Here is a 19669-nt window from a genome sequence, read left to right as displayed (position 1 = left end):
TATTCTTCTAAGTACCACCGAAGGTGGTAGCCTAGATGGCAAGGGTGAGTGGGCTTAAGTGCTTCCTTCCCCATACAAGACCCGTCCAAGTTTGGATCCTTTGTCCATCTAGTACTTAGGTGGTGTTATGGTAACGGACTTGTCTTTCCGGAGAGTAGCTGTGGCTCAAACGGACATTCTACAGCGGGTCGAAAACCACGGTAGTCACGTCCAATGAGATTGTTACGTTGGTTGCCATTTTCTATCCTTTTTGCGGTTCAAAACAAAAGTAACACAAAATATTACTACAAAAATTTTGCTGAGAACATGATGTGTTTGTAACCTGCTCAATCCGTTAAAGTTTTGCTGACTGCAAATAAAGTAGGCTCCTACCTGGGTGCGAGGACCGTGCACCAAGAAATACTCTAAGAAATTAGTGGGTGTGAAATCCAAATACAGTTCTCCCGGGAAAAAGAAAAACAACTGTTCATCTTCCCCTCACTCGCTCGGAAACCACCAAAACATCCTCTCTCTCTCTCTCTCTCACTGGGAAGAAATCGACACGTACAGTGGCCGTGGTATCAATTGCACCACAGTCAATTGTAGTTGAAACTTATTTTCATGCTTGTAATTGATTGTACGACGTCGATTCATCCTCAAAAAAACCTCAATTATTGGAAGAAAATACAGGGGAGGTTAGTGTAGTTTTATCCTGTCTAAGGGACAGCACGGCCCCTCAATCTACAGTAATCTTATCGCACTAAAGACAGGATAAAACTACACTAACCTCCCCTACATTACCTAAAATACGGTGTTGTCCCGGCCTTGCGGGACCGCTCCGGTGTCGCTCCAATGATCGGAAACGTTCACTTCGTAGAGCAACCAACTCGATCGGATACCATCAAGTGTCTAATCGAAACACATAAAACTTGTCTATAATGGAATCCAATGGATTTGATCCAGTGTGGATGTTTTGGTATACTTATATAACAAGACATCAACTTTGATCGAGTATCTTGGTTTGGTTCATGATTTGCTTTTAGTTGTGAGCTATGTAGCATGGACACGGGCATGGCGGGGGTCTTGAACACGGATACGGGACCTAATGATTCTAGAAAATGGAGAAGCTGTCATGAAAAGGGACACTATTTTTTTTTAATGATTATTTCAGTTATGCAAAAATGCATTATGGACCGATTGTGTATGCCTATACACATACGCAGATGTTTTATATTACATTTTAGGTCAAATACTTTGGAAATTTTAAAAAATTTACCTGAAAGAGCATTTAAAATCTATAAAATTACCTTGTCGTGTTCTCGGCGTGTCCTGACATGAAAAATATTATAGTTTAATAGACATGCCATGTGGCGTGGCTCATACATGTCCCTAGAGTGACTGACACGGGTACGGCGATCTCTAAAAGTGTCGGTGCTTCATAATTTGTAAGTTTATTTGTTAACACAGCTGAAGTTTTGATATAGCATCAATATTTTGGAAAACTATTTTTGAGTCCTATGTTGCACTTTTGGAACGTTGTTTTCATGAAATACTCGTACACAACTATTCCGTAGCAAATCCTCCAGAAGTTCAGAATTTAAGAGATATTTTTGGCTCATTGTGATGGAAAGATGCAAAATAGATAACGAGTGGTACAAAATTATTGTACACTAATTACAAGCCAACATTATTGCTGGAAAGTTCATTGATAATTTCTTCGTACATCTCACACGAACTTGTGAAGAGCTTGTTCGCTATCGCGTTCGACCCTCTGTGATATTGAGTCACAACCAAAAATGATTTCATAATTGTTGTGCCCTGTTTAAGAATCCAATCGGGTAGAGATACTACTTCACACTGGGTTGTCAGTTAATGTCCTGTGTTTTCACTGATAGATCATTCAACCGTTATTGCTTATCTAAGGTCTTACCTTTTTAACTGATAATTTCTCTTCCATGAGGCGGCCTTGCAAGTTTTTCTGTAACTAGCATGCAAAGCAGAGTTAGTTATGTAACTTTGCCAAGCCGTTGAAACCTGGTGATCTCATGGAGTACTCTTTTATCAGTTTTGAGAAGAAAGAATCATCCCTTTCCAGTAGCTTGGCTGGTGTGTCGAACTCCGCTATTCTTCCTGTACACAGAGAAGCATTAATTAACCTCAGAATTCGGTGTGGGGTGTGCGTGTTTGCGTTGTGCTTGTTGTATTCTGCTTACCATCACTAAGGACCAATACAAGATCACTGTCTATGACAGTATGGATTCTGTGAGCTATTGTGACAATTGTTCGATCTTTGAACTCTTGACTGATAATTTTCTGTATTACTCCGTCTGTTGCAGAATCAACTGATGCTGTTGCTTCATCTAGAACGAGAATGCTGCTTCTCTTTAGCAAAGCCCTTCCAAGGCAGATTAACTGTCTTTGTCCCACGCTCCAGTTTTCACCATTTTCAACCACTGTGATAACAGGTGTTATTTTTGTGACTAGTATATATATACCAGGGATAACATCATAAAATGTTGAATAACTGACCTGTAGACTCTAGTTTCTCTTCCTTCGCACGCACTAAACCACCCAGTTGACATCTGTCGAGAACCTGAGAGATTACAGATTAAGTATGAGAAATTCACAACTAAATTGAGATAACGAAGAAACATTTTGAATTATGGTTCTGTTTTGGAACTTTTGAACTGTTTGTAAGCAGGATACTAGATCGTTGGTGTCTTGTTAGTAGAAATCCAGCTTCTTAGTGGGCACATAGTACACACTACTTACACGTCTATGTTTTTTCCTTTTAGACTATCAAATGCGAAAACTTTGCCTGGCTAGTGAATGTTTGTCACCGAACCCGACATTGAAATGGGCTATCTAGTAGCCATACCAATGTGTTCATGTTTGTTTATTCTTTCTGCTTGAGTGGGTAGACTCGACTTCCTAATATCAACGAAGTGGAGCTGATTTATGTCCTTATCAGAAATTCATAGTACCTAAATGATACAAATATTAGAAGAGCAACATATACCTCCCATATTTCGTTGTCAGAGTATTGCTCTAGTGGGTCAAGGTTTCCTCTGACTGTACCCTCAAACATAGTTGGGTCCTGTGGAATGATGCTAAGCCTTGATCTCAAATCATGAAGGCCTATATTGGAAATATTTATACCATCAATTATGATGCTTCCCTGGCTTGGTTCGACGATCCGAAAAATTGCCTGTATGAGGGTTGATTTCCCGCTCCCTGTCCTTCCAACAACACCAACTTTCTTCCTTCCCGGAAATGTGCACGTAATGTTTTTCAATACGGATGGTAGATGTTCAGCATAACGAATCTGAAAGTGCAGGCATTTCATGTCCAAAAGAAAATGTGCAGATCAGAATTGGCATTTACGAGACCAGAAACTTCAGTCTAGTAAGAGAGTGGAACGGGTGAAATTTCACTGAGATTCCCAAATTCTGATTATTTTTTTCTTTTTGAAATTGCATCTATGGAATCACTTAGATTATTTGTTGAAAAAGTTGACCCCAGAAACACTCGGATTGATATATTACATCTTCCTATAGAGTCTTACCTTCAAGTTTGTGAAACAAATTGTTCCAATTTCTGGCCAGTTGTTTGGCAGTCTGCAATTTTCAACCACCAGAGCTGCTTCACTGGGAAGATTTGAATACTGAAGAATTCTTTCAACTGAAATCATTTTGTTTTCGGCATTACATATGTTCCATATAATTGAAGCTTGTAGAACATTGAGGTTTATTCCATATGTTACCGCCAACCCTGCAATGCCTGTAAAATATCCAATTTGTGGTCAAATCCCTGTGAATGACTGATGCTTTGAAGAAAACATAATATAGGCCAATTTCTTAGTAGGATATTGACTAGGTAGTATCGAGTAGACCACACAGGTGGTCCAACTTTGGATGCATGATGTGTTCACCTTTTGGGGCACCCACTCTTTCGTGGTACACCCATGGGGTAGTCTATGCAAAAAAAAAAATTACGGTTTCTAAAATGTTATTTCCGGAATATTTATTTAAATGACATCTATGTGCCATATGGTGAAAATAATTTTGGAGATAAACATGATATTCTCTTACTTACTTGGATTGATAATTCCTTCTGGAAGGGTCACAAGTAAAACCAATGAGAAGGCGAAAACAAAATTAGACAATTGGTTCAGTCTGAAAGAAAGCCATTCCATTGCTGAGACATTATGGAACCATGACCTTGAGTGGTTGTCAATGAGGCTTAGATTTGCGTCAGTGAAGCGGTGTTTTTGGTCGAAAGCACGGATTGTTGCTGCTCCTGAAAGTGATTCAGAAAAGTGGTGGAGTATTGGAGCTAGTTGTATCCCTGCTAAGCGGGCCAGTTCTCTCGCAGTTGGTATGTAATATCTCTGCAATTGTCAGTAATTTATATTTGATCATTGAATACAGCATAAGACATTTACATAAGGGCAGCATCTGAAGAACAGGAGATCCAAGATAGAGGAAATTGCTTATAGAAAGAATGAAAGTGAAATTGTTTTTAGCCATGTGAAAATGAGTAATTTTTTTTCTCACATTTAATTTGCTTTTTGTGTCTTTTTATATCATTTGCAAGAACTTCGGCTGCTATTTTTTGAAATTCTGATTGTAATGGTATTAAAAGGCTGGAAAGAATTAACTTTTATCTTTTATAGCATGACCAGTTTACCACTTACTTTCCAAATATACCCAGAGATGTCCATTTCATTTGGATAAAAGGACCAAATGGTGGAAGAAGTATCTTACTTGGTACCATATGCAGATTGCTGTTACTGGAATGAAGATGGCAAATACTTCCCATGCTACCTGTGACATGACAGCAATGGTTCCCAGAAGCTGAATTATTGAAAACGCACACCACCCTAGTCTTTGTGCCATCTCCATGTCTAGTACACTTTGGTCTGTAGATGTCTGAGAACAAAATATCCAGAACTCATTAGTCTTCAGGAATTTTGGTTTTAAAATTTACAAGAACATGGTAATGCAATCAAATCAAAGGTGATAGATCAATCAAGAGAGATGAATTCCAAAATGGAGTTCAAGGAGCAAAGCTCTCAAATATTCTTTCTTAAAATGATAAAAACTACCTAATGAGGATTCTAGACAGCTATTTATAGACCCACTAGGACTAGAGGACTAGAAATGAAACAAAGACTATAAAATGGACTGCATCACATAGTGCACAGATGTCTGAAGAAACAAGTGTAGTGAAATCTATTTGATTTTAATTTAATTGTCGGCTAATGAAAATGAATGAGCAAGATTGATATTGCAGTTTGATTCTCCTTGCGAGCTGCAAAATCAAAGCTATCTTCTTTGTTTGTTCTCTTTCCAACGTTTTTTTCTTCCTCCTGTTGACTCCTGTCTATGATATACCAGATATGATGAAAAAAATGAGAACAATTAGAAAGCAATGGTCATTTTGTATTGCAGTAATGGACGACTGGATGTACTTTAAGCTATATACCTCAAAAAAAGAATTTACCATATGAGGGGACAACGATTCATTTGATATGCTAGTAACTTATGATTGACAGGTTCAAACTTTTGAAAGAGTGAATTTCCTGATTCCTGTGGCATGTGGTTGCCATATCTAAACACTGGAAGTCTTCGAATCTTCTTGACTCGAATGTTGAGCCAGTGCTGTGTTTGCTGTTGTTGAATGTTTCCTCTGAAATGGTGCTTACGCTATGGAATTTTTTGTTGTTGCAAATACTTCCTTTATACCACAGTTACATTCTTTCCATTACATTGTGATCTAACTTCTAATATGCACTTCAGACATTGATCTTTGATGATGACCTTTGTTAATTGTGGAAAGTTTAAATTCCTAGTTTTACAGCCTTTACATATTTATTTCTTACTAGTTTTGGAGTAATTTTTTGTTGTTGTGCCTGTAATGTTCCTTCAGATGTCAATGCTATGCTTCTCAATTCTATGATAACCAGGGAATACAACCCAATCCTATGCTGCCATATCACTAAATGGGCAATCAAAAACTTGTAACTCACCCGATTTAAGATTCTTCCTGTTGGGGTTGAATCAAAAAATGCCATTGGAGCGCGCAAGACACTATGCAGCATGTTGGTAAAGAGCTTCTGTGCTGTCTGACATCCTGCTATTGCCACTAGCATGGCTCGAACCAGAACACAAAGTGAACTTCCAACAGCAAGAAGTGTATAAACTAGTAATATATAGTTCATCCCTGCAATCGGTTCAGTGCCACCATCGGGAGGACAAGCCCAAGCCATCCAGTAATTACTTGTTATCTGTAGCACTTGGAATGTTGATTGAGCCAGAATGATGATCGGAACCAAGGCGCCGCCCTTCACAATGGTCAAGTAAGACCAATAAACTTCTTTGCCTATGCTGCCTTTCTCTCTTTCTTCATCCTGCACTAATCGAGCTTCCTTTTCTGTTTCTTCTGCACACAGGTTCTGCTCCGACTCATGTCTATTATGTATGAGTTCTGCACTTGATGTGAGGTCTTTAATAGTGGAATCAGGATCAGGTATTTCATTTTGAGATTCTCGACTTGAACTTTCAACAGATAGGACAGATTCTAGAGCTTGGTTATGAGCTCCAACCAACACTTCAAATCCGATATTTTGTTTCATAAGTTCTTCAAATGTTCCAGCTTGTGCAATTCTTCCATTTTGCATCACCTGCGCATATTTTTAGCTATATAATGCAGTACCATTGCTTTATCGGGTTAAACTTCAACTGTGCATTTTACTCCATCTTGATTAAGGATATGTTGCCCTATTTGATCATGTAGAATTTGTATTTAGATTAGTCTTAAAATTGCTTTCCAATTTCCTGAAATTGGGAAGAGTCGACATATTTTTTAACAACATAACTTCATTTTTCCAATGTTAATCTTTTGATTGCACCAAGTGTTTGGATCTTGGCTTGGTTGAGGGAAAAGAAAGGGCAAGGGATTTGAATCCATCACTTTCTTTTCCATCCAAACTTTTGAGATCCGAACACAGCCTAAAATTTCAAAACAGTGGCGCCAAGAAATGCATCCTTAATTCACCAGTATGACCTCTATTTATTGACCCAACTTATTACATACCAGAATTAGGTCGGCTGCAGGAAGAAACTCAACTTGGTGAGTAACATAGAGTATTGTCTTGTCCTTAAGAATCCCCATCAAGCACTCCTGTGCATAGCATATAGACAAATTAGTGCCAAAAGCAACCAAAGTTTGTTGCTTCAAATTGTGGGAAATAGATGAGACATTTTTTGTTTTATATTTTTATTTCCATTGGATAACCTACCACTCATTTCACATCTTTAACCTCAATGTCAAGATTCTAGAAGCTAACCTCAAAGAGTTGTGTGCCTGTGTGAGCATCCACGGCGCTGAAAGGGTCATCAAGTAGATATATGTCAGCATCCTGATAAACTGCGCGAGCAATTTGGATTCTTTGTTTTTGGCCTCCACTCATATTTATCCCTCTTTCTCCAATCTCCGTCAAGTCACCAGCACCGAAAAGCTCGAAATCCTTTATCAAAGCACATGCCTTGACCGTTCTTTCATACTTGGCGCTATCATAAGGATTGCCAAAGAGAATATTCTCTCTGACATTCCCTGACAGTATCCATGGGGACTGGGGTACATAAGCCTTAGTACCACTAATTTTCACCGTACCGGACATTTTCGTCATCTCTCCTAATATGCATGAGAGCAAACTCGATTTTCCTGATCCTACAGTGCCACAAATTGCCACCTTCATTCCTCTTTTAACTTCTAACCCTATTCCTTCAAGAATTGGGCGGCTTGATTTGTCATCCCAACAAAATGTTCCCCCCTGAATTTCAACATCACATTCTGTCTGATCTTGTGGAACAAATTCAATGACATTTGACTTAATTTCATCTTCTTGGAGGTAAGAAGCTAATCTATCCGCAGAGACTTTGCTCTGAGCAATTATGGAGAGCAAATCCGGTAGGTTAAATATAGGGTCTTGTAACATCCGAAATGTTGCCAATGCGGACAGGACTCGTCCAGCGGTTAGAGGAATCCCCAGTACAACACAAGCCCCAAAAGTTACCACAGAGATAAGTGTCGGTGCTCCCCATAAGATAAAAGTTGATACTGCCGATAGTCTCAACGACTTCCATATGCAGTTATTTTCTGTTTTCCTCAGACTTTCTAGCTTGTGAAGATACTGAATATCCCATGCTTGGAGTTTGAGAATCTTAATGCTACGGAGAACTTCCGAAGTGGCCTTCATTCTTTCGTCCTTGGCCTCCATGATCTTAGACTGGTACCTTTTCTGAACCCTTGTCATGGGTACGTTGATAGCCATCACTACCAAAGTTGCAGCAAAGGCCACCAATGACCCTAGTCCCAGATTTGTATGTAAAATAAACATAGCTAAGGAAATCTGTATGGGAAGCTGCCAAATGGTGTTCAAGTACCAGATGAAGTCTGTCATCCGTTGAACGTCCACACTCATGTAGTTGATGATCTCTCCACTAGTACGGCTTTGTCGGGATTGGCTTGATAACATGAGGCCCTTTTTGTAAATTTGAGATGTCAGAGAAGCTCTCAGCCGAAGGCCTAGTTGGCGAGCCCCAAATATCCACTGTCTCTGTGCTGTCGTCTCAACCACTTTGGCAGCCAGAAAACCTAATGCAATGAGGTATCCACTTGCTAAGCTTCTAGTTTTCTTTTGGTTCAGGAAATTTACAAAGTCGTTGATAAGGTATGGGCCCACGTACGAAGTCCCTGCACTGATTATTGCATAAAATGCATTGATCGCTGCTTTCTTCCTGATGAAAACAAACATCGCCTTGTAGAGAGATGGGCTTGTGGTTTGATCTCTCTGCTTGACATGCTTTAGGCTTTCATCAAAGGAATGTGATAGAATGCGAGAAGAATCTCTGGTGTCAAGATCCGGGACTTCATCCCTGTCAAGAGGCTTTTTGATCCCAACTGCAAACAAAGGATTCATCCAAGAGAAGGTAATGAGTTGAAATAGCGTGGCTTTTCCGTATAGAGATGACCTTTTGCTCTCTGAATGCTTCTCGTCTTTCTTATTGAGAAGTGGGTCTGTAGTGCCATGTGGGACATCGAGGACAATGTCCGTATTCCCTCGAATAGATATACCGAATAGGCATGTGGATGCGAGAAGTCCAACGATTTCAGCAAGATACACGAAGTTAAGGGGAGCGTGGTTTGAAATCATGGAACGGGCTTCGAGAATTGTGCTGCCAAGGGACAGTAAGAAGGTACAGCCCCACCATGCTCTCAGAATCCAGGGGAACTTTAGGTACTTTTTGATGGGAATTTTGTAAAGTGTGAACAATGTAATTGCCCATATTACAACTTGCATGATTTCTGAGGTAAGAATTGGGACTTTTGATTTGCATTGTGCCTCGCTTCTGTTTTGCAGTGTCAGAAGCGTTGTGATGTGAGTTCCCAGCAGCAAAATGGTGCAACCAACGCTGACTTTGTAAGAGAGGCCGAATTTTACCCCAACTGGGTATTTCTCTACGCTTGTAATCGCCTTCTTTTTTCTGCGGTTGCAGAAAGAGTCCACAGTGTTCCAAAAGACGTGGAGTAATAGGATTCCAACGAACCCTAGTTGCAGAACAATGCTGGCATTGTCCCGGAAGCATGGAGAGCTGAGCTGTGGCCATCCTGATTGGAGCCAAAGAATCTTCAAATCTGTGACACACAACAAAATAACACCAAAGCCTGTCTCAAGGGAGGTAGAAAATTTTTCTTACTGTTTTCTTTGCAAAGTTAGTGATCTATGTGCCTTGCTTTTGCTGCTTCTGTTGCATTTTGGCCACTATTTAACTGAGCCCGTGCAAATCTATTTTGCTGATTTTGAAGCTAAGCCATTAGTGGTAAGTCATTACTTTTGAACTTGTCCAAAACACTCATGCATTTCGCTTTTCTTGTTACGTTCAGAACCTCAAAATTTATCAAAGCGGGTGGGAGCAAGAAGTCAGAGTCGTGCGAACTCTGTGTAATGCAAGAATAAGTGATTGAAAGATGGAACGTCTGCTACGATTGCAATGGTGAAGAAAAGCCCTTGTACTTTCCGAAACATGATAAATAGTAGGAGAAAAACGTCATGAGACTGATTAGGTTTCCTTTCTTCAAAAAGGTCATGAGACTGATTATGAGCCAAACATCATATAGATATCTATCTTTTGAGAGGCACGATCCCTTTCCGAATAAACTGTATGATAAGAAAAAAGGAGGAAAATTACCTATAATCTTGTGAAAAAAAGAAATGGTAAGAGAATATACCCGGTGAATGAAGCGACCAAACCCTCTTGTCACCAACATTTGATTTCCAAGAAAAATCATTTAACATGGCGGACAAGGACGCCATCTCAATTGATTCTCAGTGGTTGAGATTTCTAAAGAAATCTAATTTCCAAGAAATCGGGGTGACCGGGGAGAATGCCATAGGAAATTATGAACATGTGACGGCTTCGGATCAACCGATACGGAATTTGGAATGAAACATGACCGGAAAAATCTCCAGCGAAAACATTCGCCCCCAGTGCCATCTTTGAAGATAGACGTGAGTTTTAAATTCGTATGAAGAACGATGAAACGTCCATTGGGTAATGTCAATAGGAGGGAAATCGAACCAAACGGTTGAGGATTTGGCGGTTTTCATTCTTCAAGCATATCCTAATATAGACGAGGATTGGAGTATAAATAACTTAAAAGAGAACGGTCTATTTGTGCAATTTCGAAGAGATGGAACCACAGTTTATGACCGGGTCGGCCCAAGGCCTTCCGAGAGAGAAATTTTTGGGTGCCGAGTGGGTACCACATGTGTTATCTTACCGGCTACCAGCACCAAAATCCATCTTTTTGGCAATACGTTCAACGATAAATTCTCCTTTTCTCCTGTTGGTTTAAAATTATTTCAGAAAACTTAACTCTACAAAAAAAATTCGTATTCTCCTCCCGTTGATATAAATTATTTCAAGACTTTTAACTTTGCAAATCTAAATCACATCGGAAGAGTTATTTTCTTTACATAAACTCGTGCTTAAGACAATGTTTAAACCATCCTCGTCCAATGATTCTATAAAGTACATAAAATCGCATGGTCTTATTAGTTAATTAAAATTTGAGACCCTAGGTGTTGGTCTTAATGGCCTAAAAGCAAGTCCAATGGTGTAGAAATGGCTCAAGCCATTCCCATTTTTTTGTCAAATCTGTTAAAAACCATATAACCCAATGGTTGGTCATTCGTGCGGCCATTTATGGCCGTGGCTACAGGTGTCAAACGTGCGTGTCGTGCCGTGCCGTGCCGTGCCATTCAACTTCCGTGCCAACCGTGCTTCGTGTCGTGCCGTGCCGTGCCCGTTTACTTAAATCGTGTCGTGCCGTTCCGTGCTATTTTCAATCGTGTCGTGCCGTGCCGTGCCCATTTAATTAAATCGTGTCGTGTCGTGCCGTGTTGTTTTTTAATCGTGTCGTGCCGGGCCGGGCCCATTTACTTAAATCATGTCGTGATGTGCCGACCCGTTTTTTAATCGTGTCTTGTCATGCCGTTTTTCAATCATGTCGTGCCAGGCTGGGCCCATTTACTTAAATCGTGTCGTGCCGTGCTGGCCCGTTTTTTAATCTTGTAGTGCCATTTTCAATCGTGCCGGCTGGGCCCATTTACTTAAATCGTGTCGTGCCATGTTGGCCCATTTTTTAATCGTGTCGTGCTTCGTGACGTGCCCGTTTTACTTGATTGCCGTTTTTAATCGTGTTGTGCCCATTTAGAGGTGTCAAACGGGCCGTGCTTCAAACCCAAGTTCCATAGGACTTGAGTTTGAATCACATGGAGGTTTTTTTTTCTTTAAAATTAGTTTTTTCCTTATTTATTTTTAGTTGTTCCAATTTAAAAGCTTATTTTTTATAAATTATGAAACTAAAATGCCTTGTTTTGTAATTAAAATTATTGTCATTTAATCACATTATATTCATGAGTCACAAGTCAAATTAATAACTTTTTTCCCGTGCCTTGTGTTGTGCCCGGCTAGAACCGTGTCGTGTCGTGCCCATTCAACTACCGTGTCGGGCCCGTGCCCGGCTAGAACCGTGTCGTGCCGTGCCATGCCCATTCAACTACCATGTTGTGCCAGGCCAACTTCCGTGCCGTGCCTGCCAACTTTCGTGCCCCGTGCCAGTCCGCGTGCCCACTAAAACCGTGCCGTGTCGTGCCGTGTCAGGGCACGACCGTGCCCGTGCCCGTGTCGTGCCGTGTCGGCCCGACCCGTTTGACACCCCTAGCCGTGGCCATTTGCCCAGCCATTTTCACCCAATATGGCAAAAAAAATGCTTAATGTCATTTCTGCCACCACCTAAGTCTTCTTTTTCTCAATTGGACCCACTCAATTAATTGAAAATAGGGTACAGATGGAATTATTGAAAAGAATGGCCAAAAAAACAGTCTGCACTATCAAACTAACATTGTCATTTTTTGGTCAAATGACGCTATTCATGGCCATTTTTTCGGGAATGGCTAAAGCCATTTTACCAAAATCATTGGAGTTGCTCTACGACTTGTGCCAGCCTTGGTTGCAACTAGGGGTGGCAAATTGAACCCAGATCCATTAAGAAAACCAAACTCATCTATTAAAAAATAGACCTAATCCAACCCATTTATTAGTTAGGTCAGAATGGTTCCAAACCCAACTAACCCATTTATTATTGGGTTTCAATTGGGTCAACTTAAATGCCCAATGGGTCATGAACATTACCCAACAAAAAAATATAACTACCACAGTAATTTCTGGAACGAACGAAAAGCAGGGCCTGACTGGAAATCAGGCGCGAAGGTTTTCTAACTGCTCTCGAGTCGATGGCGACGGAGATATATACTAATAATAAAAAGGGAAAATCGATAATCCTAAAATAAAATAAGGACTTTCGATAATACTTAACGTGAAATCTTAGCAAACTTTTTTCGTTTTGTCTGCTTTGTTCGTCTTTTTTTAATTTTAGTTAGATTTCGTTATATTTTTTGGATCAATTATTCGTCTCGATGAAAAGAGTTAAAAAAGTAAAAAAATTATGACAAAAGCAAAAAAAAAAAAAATTAAAGACAAAAAAGTATCAAACAGCTGTCTTTTTTTTGTCTAACCACACCAAAGATAGCTTCAACTATCTTTTTCGAAACTCAAACATATTTTACTTACTTTGATTTTTGAACCCCCTAACCTTAATTATTTCCAATTAATAATAACCTGTTTCATTAGTTAATACATATTCTTGTCTAATTATTTAACTAAATTACCCTCTTGAAAAACAGACTAATTGAGCTTTGGCTTCGATTTTGGTTCAGCGACAGCGGGTTTCCGAATCTGACATGAACGAGTGGCACATAAATAAAATACTAAGTGAAAACGTAAATACAAATAAGGGTTATTACGGCGCTAGCAAGAATTCATCCTTATCGGTCGATTTCTGTGATGAATAGTTTTTTATCCAATTTTTAGCTCGCTTCCTATATATTCGCTTCAGGCGTTCTAAAAAATTCACGGTAGCTAGCGACATGCTACTCTTGCTACGTATCAGAAAAATTAAGCGTACAGGGGTAATTTGGTCATTTTATTAGTAGAGGGATAGTATGATAATTTTAGTCATTTAAATTTACAGGGGTAATATAGTCATTTTAGTGTACATTGATATTTTAGTCATTTTAAATTTTAGTATATATGATGTAATTGGGCTTATGGGCGGGTTGGGTTTACTTTTAAATAAATGGATCGGGTTGGGTATGGGTAATTAGACTCATAATTAATGGGTTTAAATAGGTCAATGACCCATTAAAGACCCAACACACTTGCAACTTACCCATTTTGATCCAAACCCGCCCATTTTGTCACCCCTAGTTGCAACCAACACATGGGTCGGGTTTAACCTACACTCCAATACTCCATAGTCCATACTAATAATGGATGGTTTATCGGCCCTAGTCCGGCCCAACCCCATATTAAGCCTAAAACTCTTCGGTCCAAGCTCAGCCCTTAGATTTTTTGGACTCAAATTTGGCCCAATTCCAAGCCCGTCCAATTTTTGACTCATCCAGTTTTTTCAAGGAGTACTGGTTTTTATCAAAATCGGCTGTTGGCCTTTTGAGGTATTTTCCAATTATACTTAATTAAATTTAGAAAAGGGAAAGTATTGTGCCATCCTAATAATGACAAGTGGTGCATTTAAATTTGTCACGGCACGAAAAAAATGGTTGCTACCACCATCACATATCCGTAAAATTAAAAATAAATACATCTCAACGAATGTCCTAGAGATAAAATATAAAGATACAATAAAATGAAATTTTTAAGGAAGAATACAAGACTAAAGATACAATCGAACAAGCTAAATATAACGTAGTAGTTTTGTTTTGGATCCGTTTTTTTTGGGTTCTTTTGCGACTTTTATGCCTTTGCTTATGATGTTCTTTTTGTCTTCAAGTTTGTTCGACAAAGTTTCTGTTTTCTGCTTGTGTCAAACGTCGGAACGGAGGATGGTGCTATGAGGGTAGTGCACAGCACCGTGCTGTCCACCATCCGAACCTTCTGTTCAAAATCTTGACTTCTAGTTTGTTTAGTATATTTGACTTTCGAGTAAAAACACATATCCAACATCAATCATCGTAACTACCAATTTAATCAATGAGCAAAAAGAATTTTCCAGTTACCCACAAAAAAGAGTAATTTACGAAAAAAAATCATATAAAAACTAAGAGCTCTTAAAAGTTCGACATTAGGAAGTACTATATATCGTTCAAATAGTCCATTAGTGAAAAAAGGAATTTTTGACCACAAAGCAAATACTCCTTACTGCCATTTATAACGCTCCTCTTTCTTCCACATAAAGCTTCACCCACATACAGAAATCATAGATGAAAAAGAGACAAAAATGTGTATGGATAATCAATTTCACTCTTTTTTTTTTTATAATGCAGAGTGTCCCGGGCCAGCTTGTACGCACCTCAGACTAATCCATATAGCTGAGGTCCCACAACGTTTTCACACGCTTACGCGTGGGGAGTGAGGCAGCCGCAACAGTTGTTGCCAAAGGAAATCGTGCATGAGACTCATGGTGAGAGCAAACCCCGGTAACCTCCCCTTGGGATTCTATTTCACTATTTCGCATATTTATTTTTTTCATAAATAGAATATATAAAATTTGTTCTTCCTGTCGCAATTAATTTCAGATGTAATACCATAATTCAATGGGGAAAAAAAAAAAATCAAAAGTTGAGGTTCTGAGGGGGAAAGGAAGCTTACTAGCCCAGGTGGAATTGAACATTGCTTCCATGACTAAGCAGTTTTCCTTCTCCAGCTGGTTATATAGAGAGCTTCAGATCATAGACTCCCTCTAATTCATGAGCTTTGACTTACAAATAAATTCTAGCTACGTACTAGCTAGAAGAAGTACTAATCCTCGGCATCCCTCTAAGAAAATCTTGAGAGATATATGAGTGGATCATATAAATATGCACGAGTAACAGTTTTGGGATCCACAGGGGACCATCAGAAAAGAACAGAGAGAGACAGAGACAGAGAGAGAGACAGAGAATATTAGTACTGCAGAGAGAGAGAGAGAGAGAGAGTTTGTAAGGGGTCATTTCAGAGAGAGAGAGAGAGTGGATATCACGTTACGGTAATTGAACCCCATGCTGATTGTCCAATAGGCTGACAATCGTAAGTATGTGAATGTGTATTGAAAGGTGTAAAGAGTGTAAAGAAATACATATTTTTCTTGTCTTCTAGAGTACTTATCATCAACCTAGTAAACTGACAATAGCAAAACCGATTATAACTAAAACCAACAAAACATTCCCTAACAGTAGCCTAATTATGCCATAGCCCTTATTTTGTCGTGTCACTTCGGATTAATGAGTTCATACTATCGATCGAAAAGCTATATCTTTATCAAAATTCCGCAAAGCAGATCGAGCCGTATTCTTCCGTTTAATGTTTTTATTGTCGGATCGTAAGCCCTCTAATTTCGTGTTGAGTTCGCAACATGTTAACAAGTCGTGTCCAAGCTAGATACCCACCCTAAAAGTTCTTTGCTGCTAGTACATTAATGTGAAGGGGATCGATTATTTTGCTGATTCTAAAAGCTTGGATTAATTAATTTGAATGGGAATTTCATGATCAGATTGTTGCACAGGCCTAATTAATCATGCACCCACTGTGGCATGTTGGGTATGATCGATGATGCATAAAATAAAAGAAAGATGAGAATAATATATGAATGGGACTCCTCAGTGGTGTACAGTACTCCATCAGCTCAGAGATGGGTGGGTGCTCAGTAGTAGTATTGCTTTTCTTCGTCACATTATTCGTTTGTGACGACCACTTTGATTGCTTTTCCTAACCCTTTTAAGTTCACAAAATTTTTTTGTTCGTCACGTATCCTCGCACCTAAACGGAATCAGACTAATTCACCTATGGAACGAGTCGCAAAGAACCAACACCTACAGAAAGTCGTTAGAAAGCAGTTAAGAGGAAGAACCACTGAACGCGACTGTAAAACTACCCAAATGAACTTTCACCTACCAACTGGTTGCCCTACTCTAGGAGAGTCAGGACTCATCCTCCGAGGTAGGGGCAAACCCGGCCATGGCCGCCAAGACAACCAGTTCGGGCCTCTCAATAGTTATAGAATAATTTATACAGATACTACAAAAGTTTGTCCGAGTGTGAAACTTTTGGAGCTTAGGTGGGCCAGGATCTTTGCCTAACCCTTGGAGTTCTGCCCTTTATTGTTGGTGAACAAATGATTATAGCCTTTTATTGTACAGAAAGTCTACACACACATACAATTTGTGCACAGATTGTGCACAGATTTTGTTGTGGGACCTACCACGGGTCCCACACAAATCATTCGAACTGTTCATTAAATGTAAAATATTTTTTCAAGGGTTCCTTGTTAAAAATAATTTCAATCCGATACCTATAGGTGCTCGATCCAATCATTTAACTTTTCATTATCCGGAAATCTGAATGAAAAATTAGATGGTTGGATGAAGTATCTATAGTTATTGTATTGAGCTTATTTTTTGTGCAATCTATGATGTAATACCGTTTGAAATCTTCGAAAAGGCTTTTTCATTTTGTGTATTTTTCTATAGAATTCCTCAAGGGATGATCATGACAAAGTTTCACACATTCGCATATACTACTTGCGTAAATACATGCACAAGTATGTAACCGTTGTTGGCTTGGTTCAGTACGATTAATCCCGTGAATGAAAATCAGGAGGTATATTGGATCGAGTTTCTATAATAAGTCACAAAATGATCACAACAAGCGATTATTCCGTGCTACTTCTGAAACACCACTTGGCGGTACTCCTAAAGTAAATTAATAATCTTCCGATCACAACACGGATCGATGTTCAGAAAACAGAACTGCCATGTTTATGGCCAAATGATGGGATGCATCAAGGTATTGTTTGGTGGCCCACTTGGCGGTACTCCTAAAGTAAATTAATAATCTTCCGATCACAACACGGATCGATGTTCAGAAAACAGAACTGCCATGTTTATGGCCAAATGATGGGATGCATCAAGGTATTGTTTGGTGGGTACGCCCACTTTGAAAAGACTGTTGTCGATCCTGGACCGCTTGATGCTACTATACTTTCTTTTCTTTTTTTGCTAAGCTGATACAAGAGGTAGGGAAAAGATCGAGAAAGACAACATACATGAAAAGAAACGAAAAACAAAAGGAAAGAGAATAAATTCTATCCACCGTCAGTGTAAATCCCACCTTTCCACCACCGCCTATTATAGGCTTCACTGGGTGTCTATTGTTGTGATCTGAATCGTTCATATTTTAAGACCCGTAATATAGTATTGCCATGCAAAAAATCAGCTTGATCAAAAGTCGATAGATATATCAAAATTTGATTTTTGGTTTATAAAATGGACGATCTGATTTTTGTCAATAATAATAAAGATAAACTATCCATTTTATAAAAGCAAAATTTAATTTTTGATACTTTTATCGATGTTCGATCAAGTTTATTTTTTGCAATAGATACACTACTATGTGAGGTCTACAAGATGAACGGTTCAGATCAACAATAAACATACGGTAGGACCGAAAAATGTGGTGGTGGAAAAGTGAAATTTTCCATCACCGGTGGAAAGTACTTAATCTCAAAAGGAAAAGGAAAAGTGCCAGAGAAACCACTCTGCGAACTGAGAATGAGAGTTTTTCTTCTTTTAAAGTGCCAGAGAAACCATTCTTAAGCGCCCAAACAGCCATTTCATGAGTAACCCCATTAGCTTGATGCTACTATACACCAATATTAATCATCGACCATTATAATGCTTTTTATACAGTGGAACTACTTTTCTTTTTTTCTGCTGAAAAGGAACCCGGCCACTTTTCGTAGCATGCGATTTTGGTCAATTTCAGAGGTATGGATCGAGTTTCTATAATAAGTCACAAGATGATCACAAAGAGTGATTATTACTAGATGATCACAAAGAGTGATTATTCCGTATTTCAGCGCTGCTTTTGGAGCACCACCACTTGGCTGGCGGTACTCCTGGAGCAATTAATAATTTTCCAATGCAGAAAACCAAATAGTGCCATGTTTATGGCCAAATGATGGGATGCATCAAGGTATTGTTGTCTTCTTCGGTGGGTACGCCCACTTTGAGTAGGACTGTTGTCGATCCTGGACCGCTTGATGTTACTATCTAGACACCAATATCTAATCATCGACCATAAATATATTAGCATTGCTTTATACAGTGGAACCACTTTTGCTTTATCTTCTTCTTCTTTTCGTTTTTTTTTTCTGGTGAAAAGGAATCACTTTTCGTAGCATGCGATTGTTTGGTCAATTTTTTCTGTCGCGAACCTTTTGCTTTCAGGAGTATATTCCAATGGACCATAACACCCAGTTCTCATCTTCGTCACTCAAATTATTAGCTTCAACTCTTAACTCCTCACTATGTGCAATGCGACGGAGGTATGGAAGTGTTGCCAGCAGCGGCGTTGCCAGAAATTGGTGCGAGTGGGAGTAACAACTAAACACGTGTTATTTTGTTTCGAGGAACAAAAATTTTCATCTCTTTATAAGGGATTGTACACGCAAAGTTTGATTTGAAGTATTTTCGTCAAGACTGCTTTTGTGAGAGTAGATCGTCAAGTCCAATTGCCTTTCTCGAGTCTTTTCCGGGCCAATTCGATGAGTGGCACCGTTCACTACTTAGACCTTGTCGAGACCATCAACTAATTAAGTCAAAAATCATGTCCATTGGATATCGATTCATATATTTCTGAAACACTTGTGTTTCGAAAAAATGAGAAGTATGTAGTTAGTTTAACACTGAATTGAAAACTCACTTTTGCAACCACTCGGCTTGAATTGATAAATCTAAGATCAATTTCGTAAAAGTTTCTAAGTCAAACTAATTAAAAACCCACGCGCACACACAAAAAACTTGAAATTCCAGTGGGGTCATGGACACCCACTGGAGTTGAGTACCCGAGCTCCGCCGCTGGATGCCAGAAACTAAGTTTGTAACTACAACCTACCAAAAACGAAGAAAAAAATTTGTGTGCTTTTAGCCTACTGTTTAGATGATTTATGCCAGTGGTATCGTGTGCCATTTTGCAAATTATATTCCTTTATGATCACAGGAAAA

The 19669-nt window shown here is 39.1% G+C and overlaps 2 protein-coding genes and 1 long non-coding RNA gene across 4 annotated transcripts in view; 2 read left to right on the top strand and 1 right to left on the bottom strand.

Annotated features, from left to right (window-relative positions):
• Positions 1-1600: 1600 nt before the first annotated feature.
• LOC131333608 (putative ABC transporter C family member 15) lies at positions 1601-15636 on the bottom strand. 2 transcript variants are annotated; one of them, XM_058368217.1, is made up of 11 exons: positions 15279-15636; positions 7331-9681; positions 7078-7164; positions 6011-6664; positions 4746-4910; positions 4075-4369; positions 3545-3759; positions 2999-3304; positions 2509-2572; positions 2193-2432; positions 1601-2109 (listed from the first exon to the last, which is right to left on the bottom strand). In XM_058368217.1, the coding sequence occupies exons 1-11, from the start codon at positions 15307-15309 to the stop codon at positions 1982-1984; spliced, it is 4536 nt and encodes a 1511-aa protein (XP_058224200.1). In that variant the 5' UTR covers positions 15310-15636; the 3' UTR covers positions 1601-1981. The 2 variants fall into 2 exon arrangements, with proteins under 2 accessions (XP_058224200.1, XP_058224199.1); XM_058368216.1 differs by lacking the exon at positions 15279-15636 and adding an exon at positions 10276-10646.
• Positions 8834-10267, top strand: LOC131333611 (uncharacterized). The gene is made up of 4 exons (XR_009201843.1): positions 8834-8975; positions 9059-9283; positions 9407-9725; positions 9931-10267. It is a non-coding gene; the product is annotated as an uncharacterized LOC131333611 (long non-coding RNA).
• LOC131333609 (very-long-chain aldehyde decarbonylase CER1-like) overlaps positions 15588-19669 on the top strand; it is a 44495-nt gene continuing 40413 nt past the window's right edge. Inside the window, exon 1 of the mRNA XM_058368218.1 lies at positions 15588-15603. The gene's annotated coding sequence lies outside the window, so the exon portion shown is untranslated. The remainder of the gene's footprint in view (positions 15604-19669) is intronic.

Source organism: Rhododendron vialii, chromosome 7a, assembly GCF_030253575.1.
Source record: "Rhododendron vialii isolate Sample 1 chromosome 7a, ASM3025357v1".
Classification (NCBI taxonomy): Eukaryota; Viridiplantae; Streptophyta; class Magnoliopsida; order Ericales; family Ericaceae; genus Rhododendron; species Rhododendron vialii.
Note: the sequence above shows the minus strand (reverse complement) of the source record. Positions and strands in the feature narration are given on the sequence as shown.